Source organism: Andrographis paniculata, unplaced genomic scaffold, assembly GCF_009805555.1.
Source record: "Andrographis paniculata isolate CXL003 unplaced genomic scaffold, ASM980555v1 Contig45END, whole genome shotgun sequence".
Lineage (NCBI taxonomy): Eukaryota > Viridiplantae > Streptophyta > Magnoliopsida > Lamiales > Acanthaceae > Andrographis > Andrographis paniculata.
This window is the reverse complement of record NW_026137579.1, coordinates 2,610,119-2,622,498: the sequence shown is the minus strand read 5'-3', so window position 1 is coordinate 2,622,498 and position 12,380 is coordinate 2,610,119. Positions and strand designations below refer to the sequence as shown.

The following is a 12,380-nucleotide window of genomic DNA, read 5'->3' as shown; positions in this document are numbered from 1 at the left end:
TTAAAAATTATACCGTTGAATAATAATTGAATTGAGACACTTAAAAAATACAACCCATATGCTGTTGATAGAGACAACAGCGTACTTTGGGCCCATCCCCAATTCCACCACCTTCAGTTTCCTCCTCTGACGTCTCAACTTGGAACACTCTACACTCTACTTGTATCATATATATATATATACACAATAATCTCTCTCTAATATTTATATGTACACCCACCTACACCTACACCTACACCTACACGTCATATATCTAATTTTCTCTTCTTTCTTGAATTACATTTTCTGATGCCAGAAAAGTTACACAAGCCCATCGTTACATTCGTCCAAACTTTGAATTCAACTATTCATAAACTTTCAAATTGGCCACCTTCCCAAGATGCATCCCCACCTTCGATTTAAAATAAGAACAATTAATTAATCATCACACGCGAATAATGAATAGTAGAAGCAGTGGAAACACGAACATTGAGAGTCATTCTTTCCCCAGTAAAGTCGAAGATTCTTCACGCACTCTCATGTCAATTCAATTTTATTATTGTCTCTCTCTTTCCACTAACCCAATAGTAAACTACTACAATCTACAATATCCCACTTCATCTAAAAATAAATAAATACGAACACCAGCTTATTATTTGCAGATATTCAACTCTGCCATTAATCTCCAATTGCACCCAACACCTATCCTCGTATTAACTTAGATGTCAGAAAATCTCTTCCAGTTTGTATAAAAATTCCCTGCTCTCTCATCACTGAAACACACTACTGTACTTGAGTACTAAATTTATTTATTTATTTATTTTTATCTGTTATGTAGCTGTCCAAAATTTTATTGGATTAGTCCCGTTGCAATTTCTAAAATTAAATGATGCTAATCCATACCAGCCGCTCTGATAGTATATGTACCATTAAATATTGGACTACTATTATTATTATTATTATTTTATTTATAAATTTTCTTTACTATATATGTGTGTCCAATACACTCATTTCCTCAAACCTACACCAGCCAGTAAGTACATAGCTAAAGACACCCAATTAGAAAAATCTTCCACGGCAGTGTCGACCCCTACCACCTAACACCCATCACCCTACTCCACCGCCAGCCGCCATGTCGGACGATAAAGTGTGCAGCCACCACAAGAACAAGCGGCGGAAGCTCCTCCGGCGGTGCTGCGCGGGATTCCTGATCCTGGCCTTCCTGGTCCTCCTGGCGGTGCTGATCATTTGGGCCATCCTCCAGCCCAAGGAGCCCCGGTTCCTCCTCCAGGACGCCACCGTCTTCAACCTCAACGTCTCCGCCCCCAACGTCATCTCCACCACCATCCAGCTCACCATCAGCTCCCGGAACCCCAACTCCCGGATCGGCATCTACTACGAGCGCCTCCGCGTCTACGCCAACTACAACAACCAGCAGATCACCACCCCCACCGGAATCCCGCCGGTCTACCAGGGCCACAAGGACGTCAACATCTGGTCCCCCTTCATCTTCGGCGCCAACGTCCCCGTCGCCCCTTACAACGGCCTCCTCCTCGGCCAGGACAAGTCCAACGGCGGCGTTAATTTCAAATTCAAAATTGACGGCCGCGTCAAGTGGAAAGTCGGCGCCTTCGTCTCCGGCCGCTACCATCTCCACGTCACCTGCCCCGCCTTCGTCCCTATCGGAAATAGCAAGAACACCGGAATCGTCGTCGGCAACGCCATCAAGTATCAGATTTCCAGGAGTTGCAGCGTCGATGTCTGATTCCGACCAGATTTTTAAAAAAAAGAAAAAAATCACGCCTGTACGTTATATATATACTGGGATTTCTTTCTTTTGATTTCTATCTTCTTTTTCTTTCATCTTGAAGCAAGGCTCTCGATATGGTGGATGTTTAAGAATTACTGTGAATGAATAATTGAAGAATTAATTATAAATTATTATTATTATATGGATGCTACTATGTATAATTTCGACAATTGGGCAATAATTATATCTTTGATTAGAAAAAGGCGTTAGTGGCCTATAGTGGAAGCTGTCAATTGTCATTTCCTTGTCATAAAGCTCGCTTTTATCTTTTTTTAATTATTTTTCCCTCTTTTTTTTTATCTTATGCAATTATATCGTAATCGTGTATAATAATATTCACCTTCCACGCTCTTCTTTCCTTGTGTAATATAAACCAAGTTATAGCAAACTACCCGTCATTACTTTTAACAGCCAACTTTCATTGAGCATTGAATTATACAACGTGTGCTGTCTACACAAACAAAAATGATCAAATCCCCAGAACTTTTATTCCAATTGGTATCACTACTGCATAGACAACGTTTATAAGCTCTTATCCATTTGTCGACCAATTATTACCAAAGTAGTAGAAATAATTGGGCAGATGATTCTGGTACATTATCAATGAAGAGGGGGGGGCGTCGGTGGTGGTGTGACCGGCGGGTGTGTGTCATTTTCAGTGTCCAAATCTTCTACCTATTTATTTTTATAAATAAGAATTGGAAAGTGAATTCAAGAAAATTGATGTGTGTGGTGTGTATGTGTTATCTGTGTCTTTCTATCAGTGCTTTCTTTAGTCAGGTGGTTGGAGGGCGGTGCAGACAGTCAGTGTTAAGCGTGCTTATCGTCATTTGGGCATTTTTTTTCATATTTTTCGTCGACATTGGATAGGACACGTGGAACGTGTCAATCCTACTTTTGACATATTAACAAAAAAATGCAATTCAATTATTAGGGAAAAAGAAATGAAAGTATTTGGGTCAGATTTTACTGGGCCATCTATTTTGGGCTTCTAATTGGGCCTTTATTAAAACTTCAAGTCCAATTTTTGAAATGGGAAAAAAATTGGGGAAATTCAAAGGTCTCGTACTTATAACCTCTGAAACGGCGTCGTTGCATGATCGGAATTGATTCTGGAGACGCCGCCGCCGTCGTCGTCGGAGGAAGTTAAATACAATGGCGAGGAATTTGCGGTTGAATACGGCGTCGCATCGCTCATGTCGCTACCGCCGATTTCCGTTTCCTCCTCCGCTACCACCACCAGCTCGTCGGTGGCCATCATGCACTCCTTCAAGGTCATCCTCTTGCTGCTGCTGCTTAAATTGCTTCCACGATGCGAAACGCTCGCCGGAGTATCCAAGCCTTCTCGATCTTCTTCTTTTATCGTCGACAGAAATCTTCGATGTCCAAACATCTTCCTAAGGTCTGGTATTTCTAATTCGATCTCTTCCGCACCGTCCGATTCCTGATTCGCACTGACATTTCCAATCTCATCCGCCGCAGATACGGAAACACACTCGCGCGGCGGTTTAAAGCAGAGGAAGCAGAGGAACTCGTTGGAGAAGGAATTCGAATGAGGCGACGGAAATCCGCCACCGCCGTCTGCTTTCGATTCACGCCGGGATCGACGGCGGCGCCACATTCCGTTAGAGATCTCGGAAACCGCAATCGCGCGTCCCAACCGCCGGTAAACCACAATTTGGGTAAAAAAAAAAAATATATTATTATTTACAAAACTCAACTCTCATTTTAATAGATTGATTCAGACCTTCCATTTTTTTCAAGAAACTCATTTATTTCAATTATTATTTATTGCATTTTTTATTTATAAGGAAAGCAGTAATAATTAAAAAAACACGCTTAAGGGTATGAGTTCTTATGAAGAGTAAATATAGTCAATTAATAATTATGATAATTACTTTATTTCTAACTTCCAACAAGGCACAATTTTTGTGGTAAAAATTCAATGAGAAATAGTCATCAACATTTGGACGAGGTGGCACAAAAATTCAAACACTATCCAAACTTATAGTAATAGATTTTGGAAAAGCCCTTTAACTAAAATGGGCCTGAATTATTTTTTATTTGGGCCTTTAAAACCCAATACAACTAGGCCCATTAGTCAAGTTAATGCTAGTGAAAAAAAGGCAAATATTTAAAGGTTACAAAAAGGTGAAAGGATTAAAGTTGTCTTTTTTATTATAACCCACGAGGAGTGAAAAAAAGAGGATAACTTTGTGCGAAAAGGGCAGTCCACTTTCTATAAGCACTTTGTAGTAATAAATTATTTCATCCAAAAAATCCAAATATAAATATTTAGATCATGGAGTGTCTTCATTCCAGCTTTTGAGGGAAGATTAGATTCCATCTTTTCGTTATTAAAAATGTGTTTGTTAAATTGTTCGATACATCATCCTTTTCAATATTTGCAAAAACTCTTACAAGTGACTCACAATATGATATATGCGTTGTTTTCTTATTATTAATTAAATTTCATTTGGTTGTGAATAATTCAAAACAATCCCAACCCAATAACAAAGATATATAATTTAGGTTTTTTCTGGTTTTTTAATAGAAGTGTGGAATCACAAATTACAAAGGAAAAAAGAACTGATTCTTGTATGTTGATATTATATCCTTAATCGATAAGTATTTAGATGTAGGAAAGATTGATAGACAAGAATATCTTTTATCAATGTACTCAAAGTCTTTTATTTCTACTTTTAATATACAAACTGCACTAATTCCCTCTTTTCCAAAAGACAGGAGTAGCCACAAATTCCATACTTATTAAAGTCATCAATATAATAATCTTTTGGTGATTCTTAAGGAGAGCATCATCCTTGCCTTTTTCTTTTCTGTGCTTAAAGTTAGATTCTCTCTCTCTCTCTCTCTCTCTCTCTCTCTCTCATTAGAGATAAGTTTTACAGATGGGGATTGCTTCTTTTGTAATATAACATTAGTTACAGCATCTATTCGATGAACTCTATCTTAATCTTTAAATAAATAAGGGTTTTCTTTTAAAACCCTAATTGAATCACACTAAGCATGGAAAGTAGTGGTGTGCTTTTTAGATTTTTGTTTTTATTGTGATTAGGGAAGGTTTTTTTCTTATCTTTCCTTTCTCTATTTTCAATTTTATCTTCTTTCTCCAAACTTTTGTATTATTGATCAATCAATGTTCAGAGTTCAGACCTCTTTTTCTTTTTTCATTTTTATTATATTCCATTAACTCTTATATTCCTCTATCTTTCATTCAAAGTGTTTGCTGGCTGTGATTTTAATATTTAACAAGGTAACAGATGATTTTCTGGGTTCAAATGACAGAAACTTTTTTTTATTTCAATGAGATATCTCACAGATTATGTAATTAAATATTTCAAGCTAAACTATGTTTAGTTTTTATGAATGTCTCAAACAAGTTCTTCTAAAGATGCCATTTAAAATAATAATAATAATAAAGTTCAACCAATTAATCCTTTCTATTGTAAGTTATATTTTTCCAAGGGGGGCAATCTGTTGTTAGCTTTTATAGATTACTTTATATATATATATATATATATATATTATGTTTCCCTCCACTTCTTTTTAGCTTCTTTTTTTGTGTACACACTCATACACAGATTAAAAGCTTTATTAGGTTTTTAGCTATATATGCATGTAACACCCAAATTGAAAAAAGTAGTGGTATTCAATTATTCATTCTTTAATATGTCCATTGTGTGTTTGTTTTGGTTTTGATTTGAAATTAGTTGTTTGATTTAAATTTTAATTGAAATAATCTTTTACGGTGAATAATAAATAGTGTTAAAATGTGTTTAAAATAAAAAAAAAAACAAACAGACTAGAATTTTCAGCCAATTAATTAATTCAGTGTCTATGGATGCAGTTTGATGCCAATTTAGGTTTAGGGTTTCTGTTCATAAAAAAAGAAAAAGAAACTGAAAATTAGACATGGATTTACAGAAACAAGTTACTAGTAATTTCCAGAAAACAAACAGCCTAATTAAAGATGTAATAAATTATACAAAGCAAAGCTAAGCTAAGGTAATTAGCTAAGAGCTAATATTCTACAAGATCGATCTCCCAAAAACTACACGCCTGTCCACAATATCTTCGAATAACCCTAAATCACAATGCTCACCACTGCTGTTCATGTCATCATCTTCATCGCACGACAGATTCAGATCCAACGGGATTTTGATCTCCTGCAGCTCTGACGTGGCATTCAATCTCTTGCAAGTGAATACAATAATGGCGTCCAGGAACCCTACTTCTCCCCCATTTTCACTTGCTCCAATTCTTCCCGATTCAATCGCCCTGGACATCGCAATTCTTGTCGGATTATCCGCTTGCTCGAAATCTTCCACCAGGAAGACCCGATGAGGGTCGGTCGACACTTCATGGCCAAGCCATTCGATCAAGCCATTCGAGTCGATGAGAGTTTTAACCCCAATTGACGTGAAACATGAATAAGAACCGAATACAATTCTCGCCAATTCTCTGGAAATTTTCAGTTTTGTCTGTGCGTGATCGTCGGGGCCGAGAAATAACAGCCACGTTTCTTCTTTGACGCCATTACTGTCTTTTCTCTTCAACATTCCCGACCTGCATTCCAGTACTGTTCCAGCGATTTCCGGGATGATTTCTCTCTGCCATGGAACCTTCTCCTCAAGTGCATCGCATAGCATGTTCAGATTTCGGGCGTTGAATTCTTTCAAGTTATGGCTTTTCTGTGTATTATTATTAGGGTTCTGTAATAATCGGTCAGATGATGATGACGAGGAAGGTGATGCTGACCCGAATGTAATTAGGGTTCTTTCACGACAAGCACTTTGGTTGTGCGCTGAATTACAGTACGAATTCCATTTCATCCGCAGTTTCCCGACTGAGTCACGGTACTGCACGAATCATCAGACTGTAAGATTTTAGTATCTACTTTTACAGTGCTGGTAATAAAATATAACATAAAGGTGTATATTATATAAAAATTCATGGCGGACAAAAGTTAAAAAGAAGAGTCAAGTAATATAACGACCTGATCATTCTTACACAGTCTTCTACTTTGGTCCTGAAGCCAAGGAGGCAGCTGCAGGCTCGACAATGTCGTGCTGTCATCGGTTGTACAGATTCCCCCTAGCAAATCCCGAGCTTCGTCTTCGAATTTGGATGAACAGTCATGGCAGCAAGTGAGGAGGTTTACCTCTTCACTTGTAATAAGTAGATGAGAGGATCCACTCATTTCTGCTGATCTTCCATTTCTGGCTTCACTACTGAGTTTTTTCAAAAACATAAATAATTAGCAAACAGTTTAAAACTAAGCAACCATTTCCATGGCAGAATCGTTTTGAATTTTTCATATCTGAAATTAGCATCACCTGTGAGAAATTAAACTCAATCCCAAAGTATTAGAAGGAATTGTGACAGGATGCAATCCCCAAACACTTTCGAGTGAACAGTAGCCATTTCTGCACCTCATGTAAGTCTGAAATGTAGCAATTCCCATCAGCCAAATCCTTCCAGCAGCCTCCTCGCCAATTCTGCAGACCAATCTGCCAAGCTCCATGATCATGTGCTCCACAGAACTACAGCTAGAAAAGCTCCCCTCCTGCTCCAAATTAAGGTTACATTCACTAATTCGATTCAGGTCTCCCAAGTACAGTACAACCCCTTTCCCAGCAAGACTCTTTGCGAGGCAAGCAAGTTCTCCCATCTTGTGTCGAACTAAATTCATCTCGAGATTGCAGAAAGAATGGAGTGGTGGGATACTAACGAATTTCACTTCCCTCAATCCCTCGGGAACGCCGCCTCCATCAACCCTATCCATCAGGTGTTTAACTGTACTTTCTATAGTGGAAATGCTTTCACCAACAATTACGAGGCTCCTTCTTCTGTTCATCAATAAAGTTTCAATTATGATCCCCACGTCATCGTCTGTAGTTGCCTCTGCAGACGTCCTGCACCTGGTTTTTCTTTCATTTAAATTTATTGGAGGAGGAGAAGAAGGCTGGCGCAGCGTTAGAGCAACTGATGATTTGTTGTCCTTGATCGATTTATTTCCGGGAGGGGGAGGAGAGGAGCTCCGGGAGCACAGCTCCAAAGAAACGGCTTTCTCCACATTGCCTTTCACCTGTGTGCTCGAAAACCCAGCCTCCCTCATCACGCGGCTAACGCTCGGATCGTCGAGAATTGAAATCACGAGCTGCTCGATTTCGATCTTCACAGGTAGAAGTGTCTGCTGCTGCTGCTGCTGGTTTTCGACGGATCCTCGTCGTTGGTGGGCTTGGGCTCGCTTAAAGGCTGCCACGAGGGCGTTGGAGATGGAAGGGTACAGCGAATGGTTCGTCGGAGACGACGCCGGCAAACGATTCAGCGCGACGTTGAAGCAAAGCTCGAGGGCCTTACACTGGAGGGGGTGGGAGTGTGATCGTTGACAGGCGATTCGAAGCAAGCCGGCGGGAGCGGCGAGCATGGAGCTGGCCACGTGCAGCGGCGTGACCTGCGCGTGAGCCCGCCGCTTGGCGAGGACCACCGCCTGTTTGACGACGGCGGCGGCCTCCGACGCGAGACCTTGCTGCACTGCACAACCCCCTGCTCTCATTCTTGGAATGGTGTAATGAATGGGAAGAAGAATAGCTGAAAGGGGTAGGAAGTGCTAATTATGGAAAACAGTCGACATGAGATTTGGAGGGACAAATCGAGCACAGAGATTTGAGATTTGGGAATTTATGGAAGAGGGTTTGTTTGTGGTGGAGTGTTCTTTTCTTGTAGATGAGGTAAAACTTACTTGAGAGGGTCCAAAGGCAAATCAGCTTTGCAGCTCTCTTACATTCTTTTTCACTATTTTCTTTTGATTAATTAATTAATTGGTTCAAAGATGATAGTGGGAGTCTGGCTTTCATGCAGTTAGTTCACTACACATTTAATAATAATATGTTCATTTGATTCAATAATTTACTTATCGTGTTAATTGAAGTAACATGTGTTTCTTGCGTTCTTGATGCCCATCTCTCTCTACTTTCCAAACTGCTCATTGTTTGTAGTTTAATTAGTAATTAATCTGCAGCAATTGATAGTATAACTTTCAAGTTTAATCCAACAAGTAAGAAACAAGACACAGAATACGAGGAGTGGAAAAAGTGGAGCAAGAATTTAGTGGGCTCGTCGTCGTCGTCGTCGTCTGGTCTGTCTGAAGGAATCGGGAACTGTGTAAGTACGATTTTCTTCGAAAGCCCAAAGTTAAAAGGAATAAAGAGCTATAGGTTCTCGATATATGTTGTTAATTAAATTAAAGATCCCACCTTTATTTTGTAATCTGCTTAATTAAATAATTAATCAAGTAATTGTTTCAATCATCTAATTGATCTGTTCAAGATTATAACTCCTTGGCGTATAGATCTCCTCCAGTCAAAAAAGTTTCTGGTCTAAATCAAAAAGACATATATATACAAGGAGGGTAAAGCAATTGAAGTTTTCCATACAAGACTTGAAAGTTGAAAAGCAATGTGTATGACAAAAATAAAGGAATTTATGTATCTCTCTCTATCCATTCAATGCTGAATGCAAAGTGTTTGTATATAGAGACAACTTTTAAAAGGGTTACTATTAATTTGGGGTGAGTTCCAATCCAAGTAAGCATCAATGAAAAATCAATAAAATTTGTAGGCAATGAAGGTTGATAAATTAATTATACTGTAGTGTGTGTGAGAGAGAGAGAGAGAGAGAGAGAGAGAGAGAGAGAGAGAGAGAGAAAGAGAGATAGAGAGAGAAGTAAGGATAGGTCATCAAGTTTTTGTGGGCATCTTTATGCAAAGTAAATAAAGCAATGCCACTGATCTTATGGTAAAATAAAAGCACTAAAATATGCATGCCATTGCACTTTCAGCACACCACTCAAAAGAACCGCCCATTTTCTGCAATTATATAAATATATATATATATATATATATATAAACCAATCTTTAATATATATTGCCTTCTTACTCACTGCACCAACTCTTCACTACATACATCAATACCTATAAATACATGTGTATATATATAATAAAATATGCCAACTCTTTAACGAAAAACACAAACAAACACTCCCTTAAATCTCTGGCCATGTATTTGGGCTTTCATGATTTTTTCGAGAAGGTCCAAAATAGTTAGGGGGCCCAAAAACCCAAAGGCCCATTTAGCAGCCCATTTGACCCACCAATTACTTAATCATTAAACATGAAGATAGAAATAAAAAAGGCAAAAACTATTACAGCACCCAATATTATCCCACGTTGTGACCATTTTCTAGAATTCGAGATGAATGCAAACTACATAGACATATAGACCAAAATCATGTGCTTAATTCTTATCCCATTACTATTTTGTTTCTATACGTATACTTCTTCACATGCCTCCCATTATATCCAACTTGTTTCATGGCCCGACAGCTGTCTTTCACATTTCAATTTAATATTGTAATGATATATATATATTTGAGAAGCTAGCTTCGGGTGCAAAAACTCTGAGAAGAAAACAAATTGAATTTAATTGTCTAGCGGTGCTGCAAATTATTAATTGTATCAAACAAAATTGAACCAAATTTCTGACGATGTCTACCCACAACTTTTATTAAATTCATAACCAACAGTCACTATAACTGTCGTCAGCAATCACTTGTGGATTCAATGAAATAAATATATATAATGGAAAACAGTCACATATATCCATGATCGATCTACCAATATTAATTATTATGTTTACCATTACCAGAAATCTGTAATTATATATTATGGAATCAGCAACATCCTTATTTTTATCTTTTTCAAGAATTGTGGCAGAATATTAAATTAAAAAAAAAAAAAAATTGAGAAATTTTATTTGCAGATTTGCTCGAGGAATCCGAGTCGTTGATTTTGTAAATCGTACTCTATGTAGAAATTCTGCTGCTGATAATTCCCGAGTATGATCGCCGGGCCAGCTCCGGCGACGGAAGAATCGCTGTTTGTAATTACAGTCATGCAGATCACTGAATCGTCCAAGAAGGAGAAGTAATCCGCCAATGGCAGAATCATTTTTGCTCCTCCTTTGAAATGGAAGATCAATTGGGGAAGACTGATCAATTTCTCGCCGGAGACGTTGAAACACGGCTCCAATCCTGATTGCTTTTCCAGATTAATCGATCGGCTGTAGTTTCGCTCCACTTGTTTCTCGAATTCTTGGGCGACCAGTTGGAACACGTGCTTCTCCATGAACGTGAAAGTAGTGCCGGAATCCACAATCGTTCCGCCGTTCCCGGCGGAGTCCGGCACCAGGTGCTTGTACGGTACCTTAACTTTCACCCCGCCCACCGTGATCTTCCGCAGCGTCACGTAGTAATAATCTTTGTACACCGGATTGGAAGAGGTTGGATTTTTGCGGAATGGAGTGTATCTGATTCCGGCAGGTGCGGCGGCGGAGCCGCCGCCGGTGCTCAAGACCAGATCGCTACTCGCCGGCATGTTGTCAAACCGGTGAGAGACAAGACAGTAGGAGAACTTCGTGAGCCCCATCTGAGCCGGCAAGGACTCCGGTCCACGGCCAAAACCGGCAATGCCGGCCGGCTGCCGGGAAGAAAAAACCGAGCAGCCGATGATGAAATTTCCGACCGTTTTCTCCGGGAAAATTAGGGTTTCAGAGAGCAATAGCCCCGAAGTCGAACCGGATCCGTATTGAACGATATACGGCGGGCAAAATTCCGTACATCCGGTCGAACCGTTCCGGCAGTTCCGGCACTGAACTTCGGGAAAAAGCCACCGGCATTTCGGGTTTTGGCAGCCGACGATTCTTGAAGACGACGACGACTTGGGGATGAAAGTGGAAATGTTCGCCGGATTCGATTCAGGGAAGTCGCAGGAACTGCAGGCGTAGCGCTGGGTGCATGGGAACCAGACGAGGCTGCTGCCGGTGTCCATGACGAAGGACAGCTCCTGCGGCGGCGTTCCGATGCTGAGGGAGACGGAATAGCCGCCGTAGCCGCGGGGAAAGAGGGGGACTTTGACGGAGGAAATGTTGGCCTTGGGGTACTTGAGATGGTGGGCCCTGGCGGCGGATGCGGCGGCAAGGCGATTGAGCCGCAGCCATGGATCGGTTAGCGGCGGCGATACGGCGGCGGTCGGTGAGAGGGATAGCGTGGTGGTGTCGGCGGCGGAAAGGGCGAAAAGGGGTAATAGGAAGAGAAATAGAATGTAAGGCATTGATAAAGGATTGCAGTGTGTGGAGAAGAAAGATTGTGGGGTTTTAATCAAAACGGGGTTTGGGTACTTTTGGGACAATCTTGTAAAGATGGGACAGCTAAAGTGTGGACTTTTATAGAATCATGTTCCAATATGACAAAGGAAAACAATAAAAATAAAAAACCAAATAGAAAATGGCAGCAGTCTGATCAAACAACCATCAAGAATGTGGCCTTCTCTGCATTATTACTATCTCTCAGAATGTGCTTATTGGATCATAAATAAACACTTTCTTAGGGTCCAACGATTTCAGTGAAGATGGGCAATAATTTCAGTGATGCAATTACAAATTCTAAAGGTGGTATCTTTATAGGAATTAGTGAGACTTCCTACTTTTTCTTTGGCAAGAAAAAAGGTGC

General features: G+C 39.9%; 4 protein-coding genes across 5 annotated transcripts; 2 read left to right on the top strand and 2 right to left on the bottom strand.

Annotated features, from left to right (window-relative positions):
- The first annotated feature begins 982 nt into the window (after positions 1–982).
- On the top strand, positions 983–1,935 carry LOC127251566 (NDR1/HIN1-like protein 1). Its single transcript, XM_051275305.1, has one exon. The coding sequence runs from the start codon at positions 1,112–1,114 to the stop codon at positions 1,742–1,744; it is 633 nt and encodes a 210-aa protein (XP_051131262.1). The 5' UTR covers positions 983–1,111; the 3' UTR covers positions 1,745–1,935.
- A 960-nt stretch (positions 1,936–2,895) lies between these two features.
- Positions 2,896–3,535, top strand: LOC127251567 (uncharacterized). The gene is made up of 2 exons (XM_051275306.1): positions 2,896–3,191; positions 3,272–3,535. Exons 1-2 carry the CDS (start codon positions 2,986–2,988, stop codon positions 3,519–3,521), a joined length of 456 nt encoding a protein of 151 aa, XP_051131263.1. The 5' UTR covers positions 2,896–2,985; the 3' UTR covers positions 3,522–3,535.
- Positions 3,536–5,647: 2,112 nt separating this feature from the next.
- LOC127251564 (protein SMAX1-LIKE 3-like) lies at positions 5,648–8,597 on the bottom strand. 2 transcript variants are annotated; one of them, XM_051275303.1, is made up of 3 exons: positions 7,147–8,597; positions 6,807–7,038; positions 5,648–6,669 (listed from the first exon to the last, which is right to left on the bottom strand). In XM_051275303.1, the coding sequence occupies exons 1-3, from the start codon at positions 8,367–8,369 to the stop codon at positions 5,839–5,841; spliced, it is 2,286 nt and encodes a 761-aa protein (XP_051131260.1). In that variant the 5' UTR covers positions 8,370–8,597; the 3' UTR covers positions 5,648–5,838. The 2 variants fall into 2 exon arrangements, with proteins under 2 accessions (XP_051131260.1, XP_051131259.1); XM_051275302.1 differs by having other exon boundaries at positions 5,650–6,669; positions 6,807–7,041; positions 7,147–8,594.
- Positions 8,598–10,311: 1,714 nt separating this feature from the next.
- On the bottom strand, positions 10,312–12,212 carry LOC127251563 (probable aspartyl protease At4g16563). Its single transcript, XM_051275301.1, has one exon. It carries the CDS (start codon positions 11,980–11,982, stop codon positions 10,624–10,626), a length of 1,359 nt encoding a protein of 452 aa, XP_051131258.1. The 5' UTR covers positions 11,983–12,212; the 3' UTR covers positions 10,312–10,623.
- Positions 12,213–12,380: the final 168 nt, after the last annotated feature.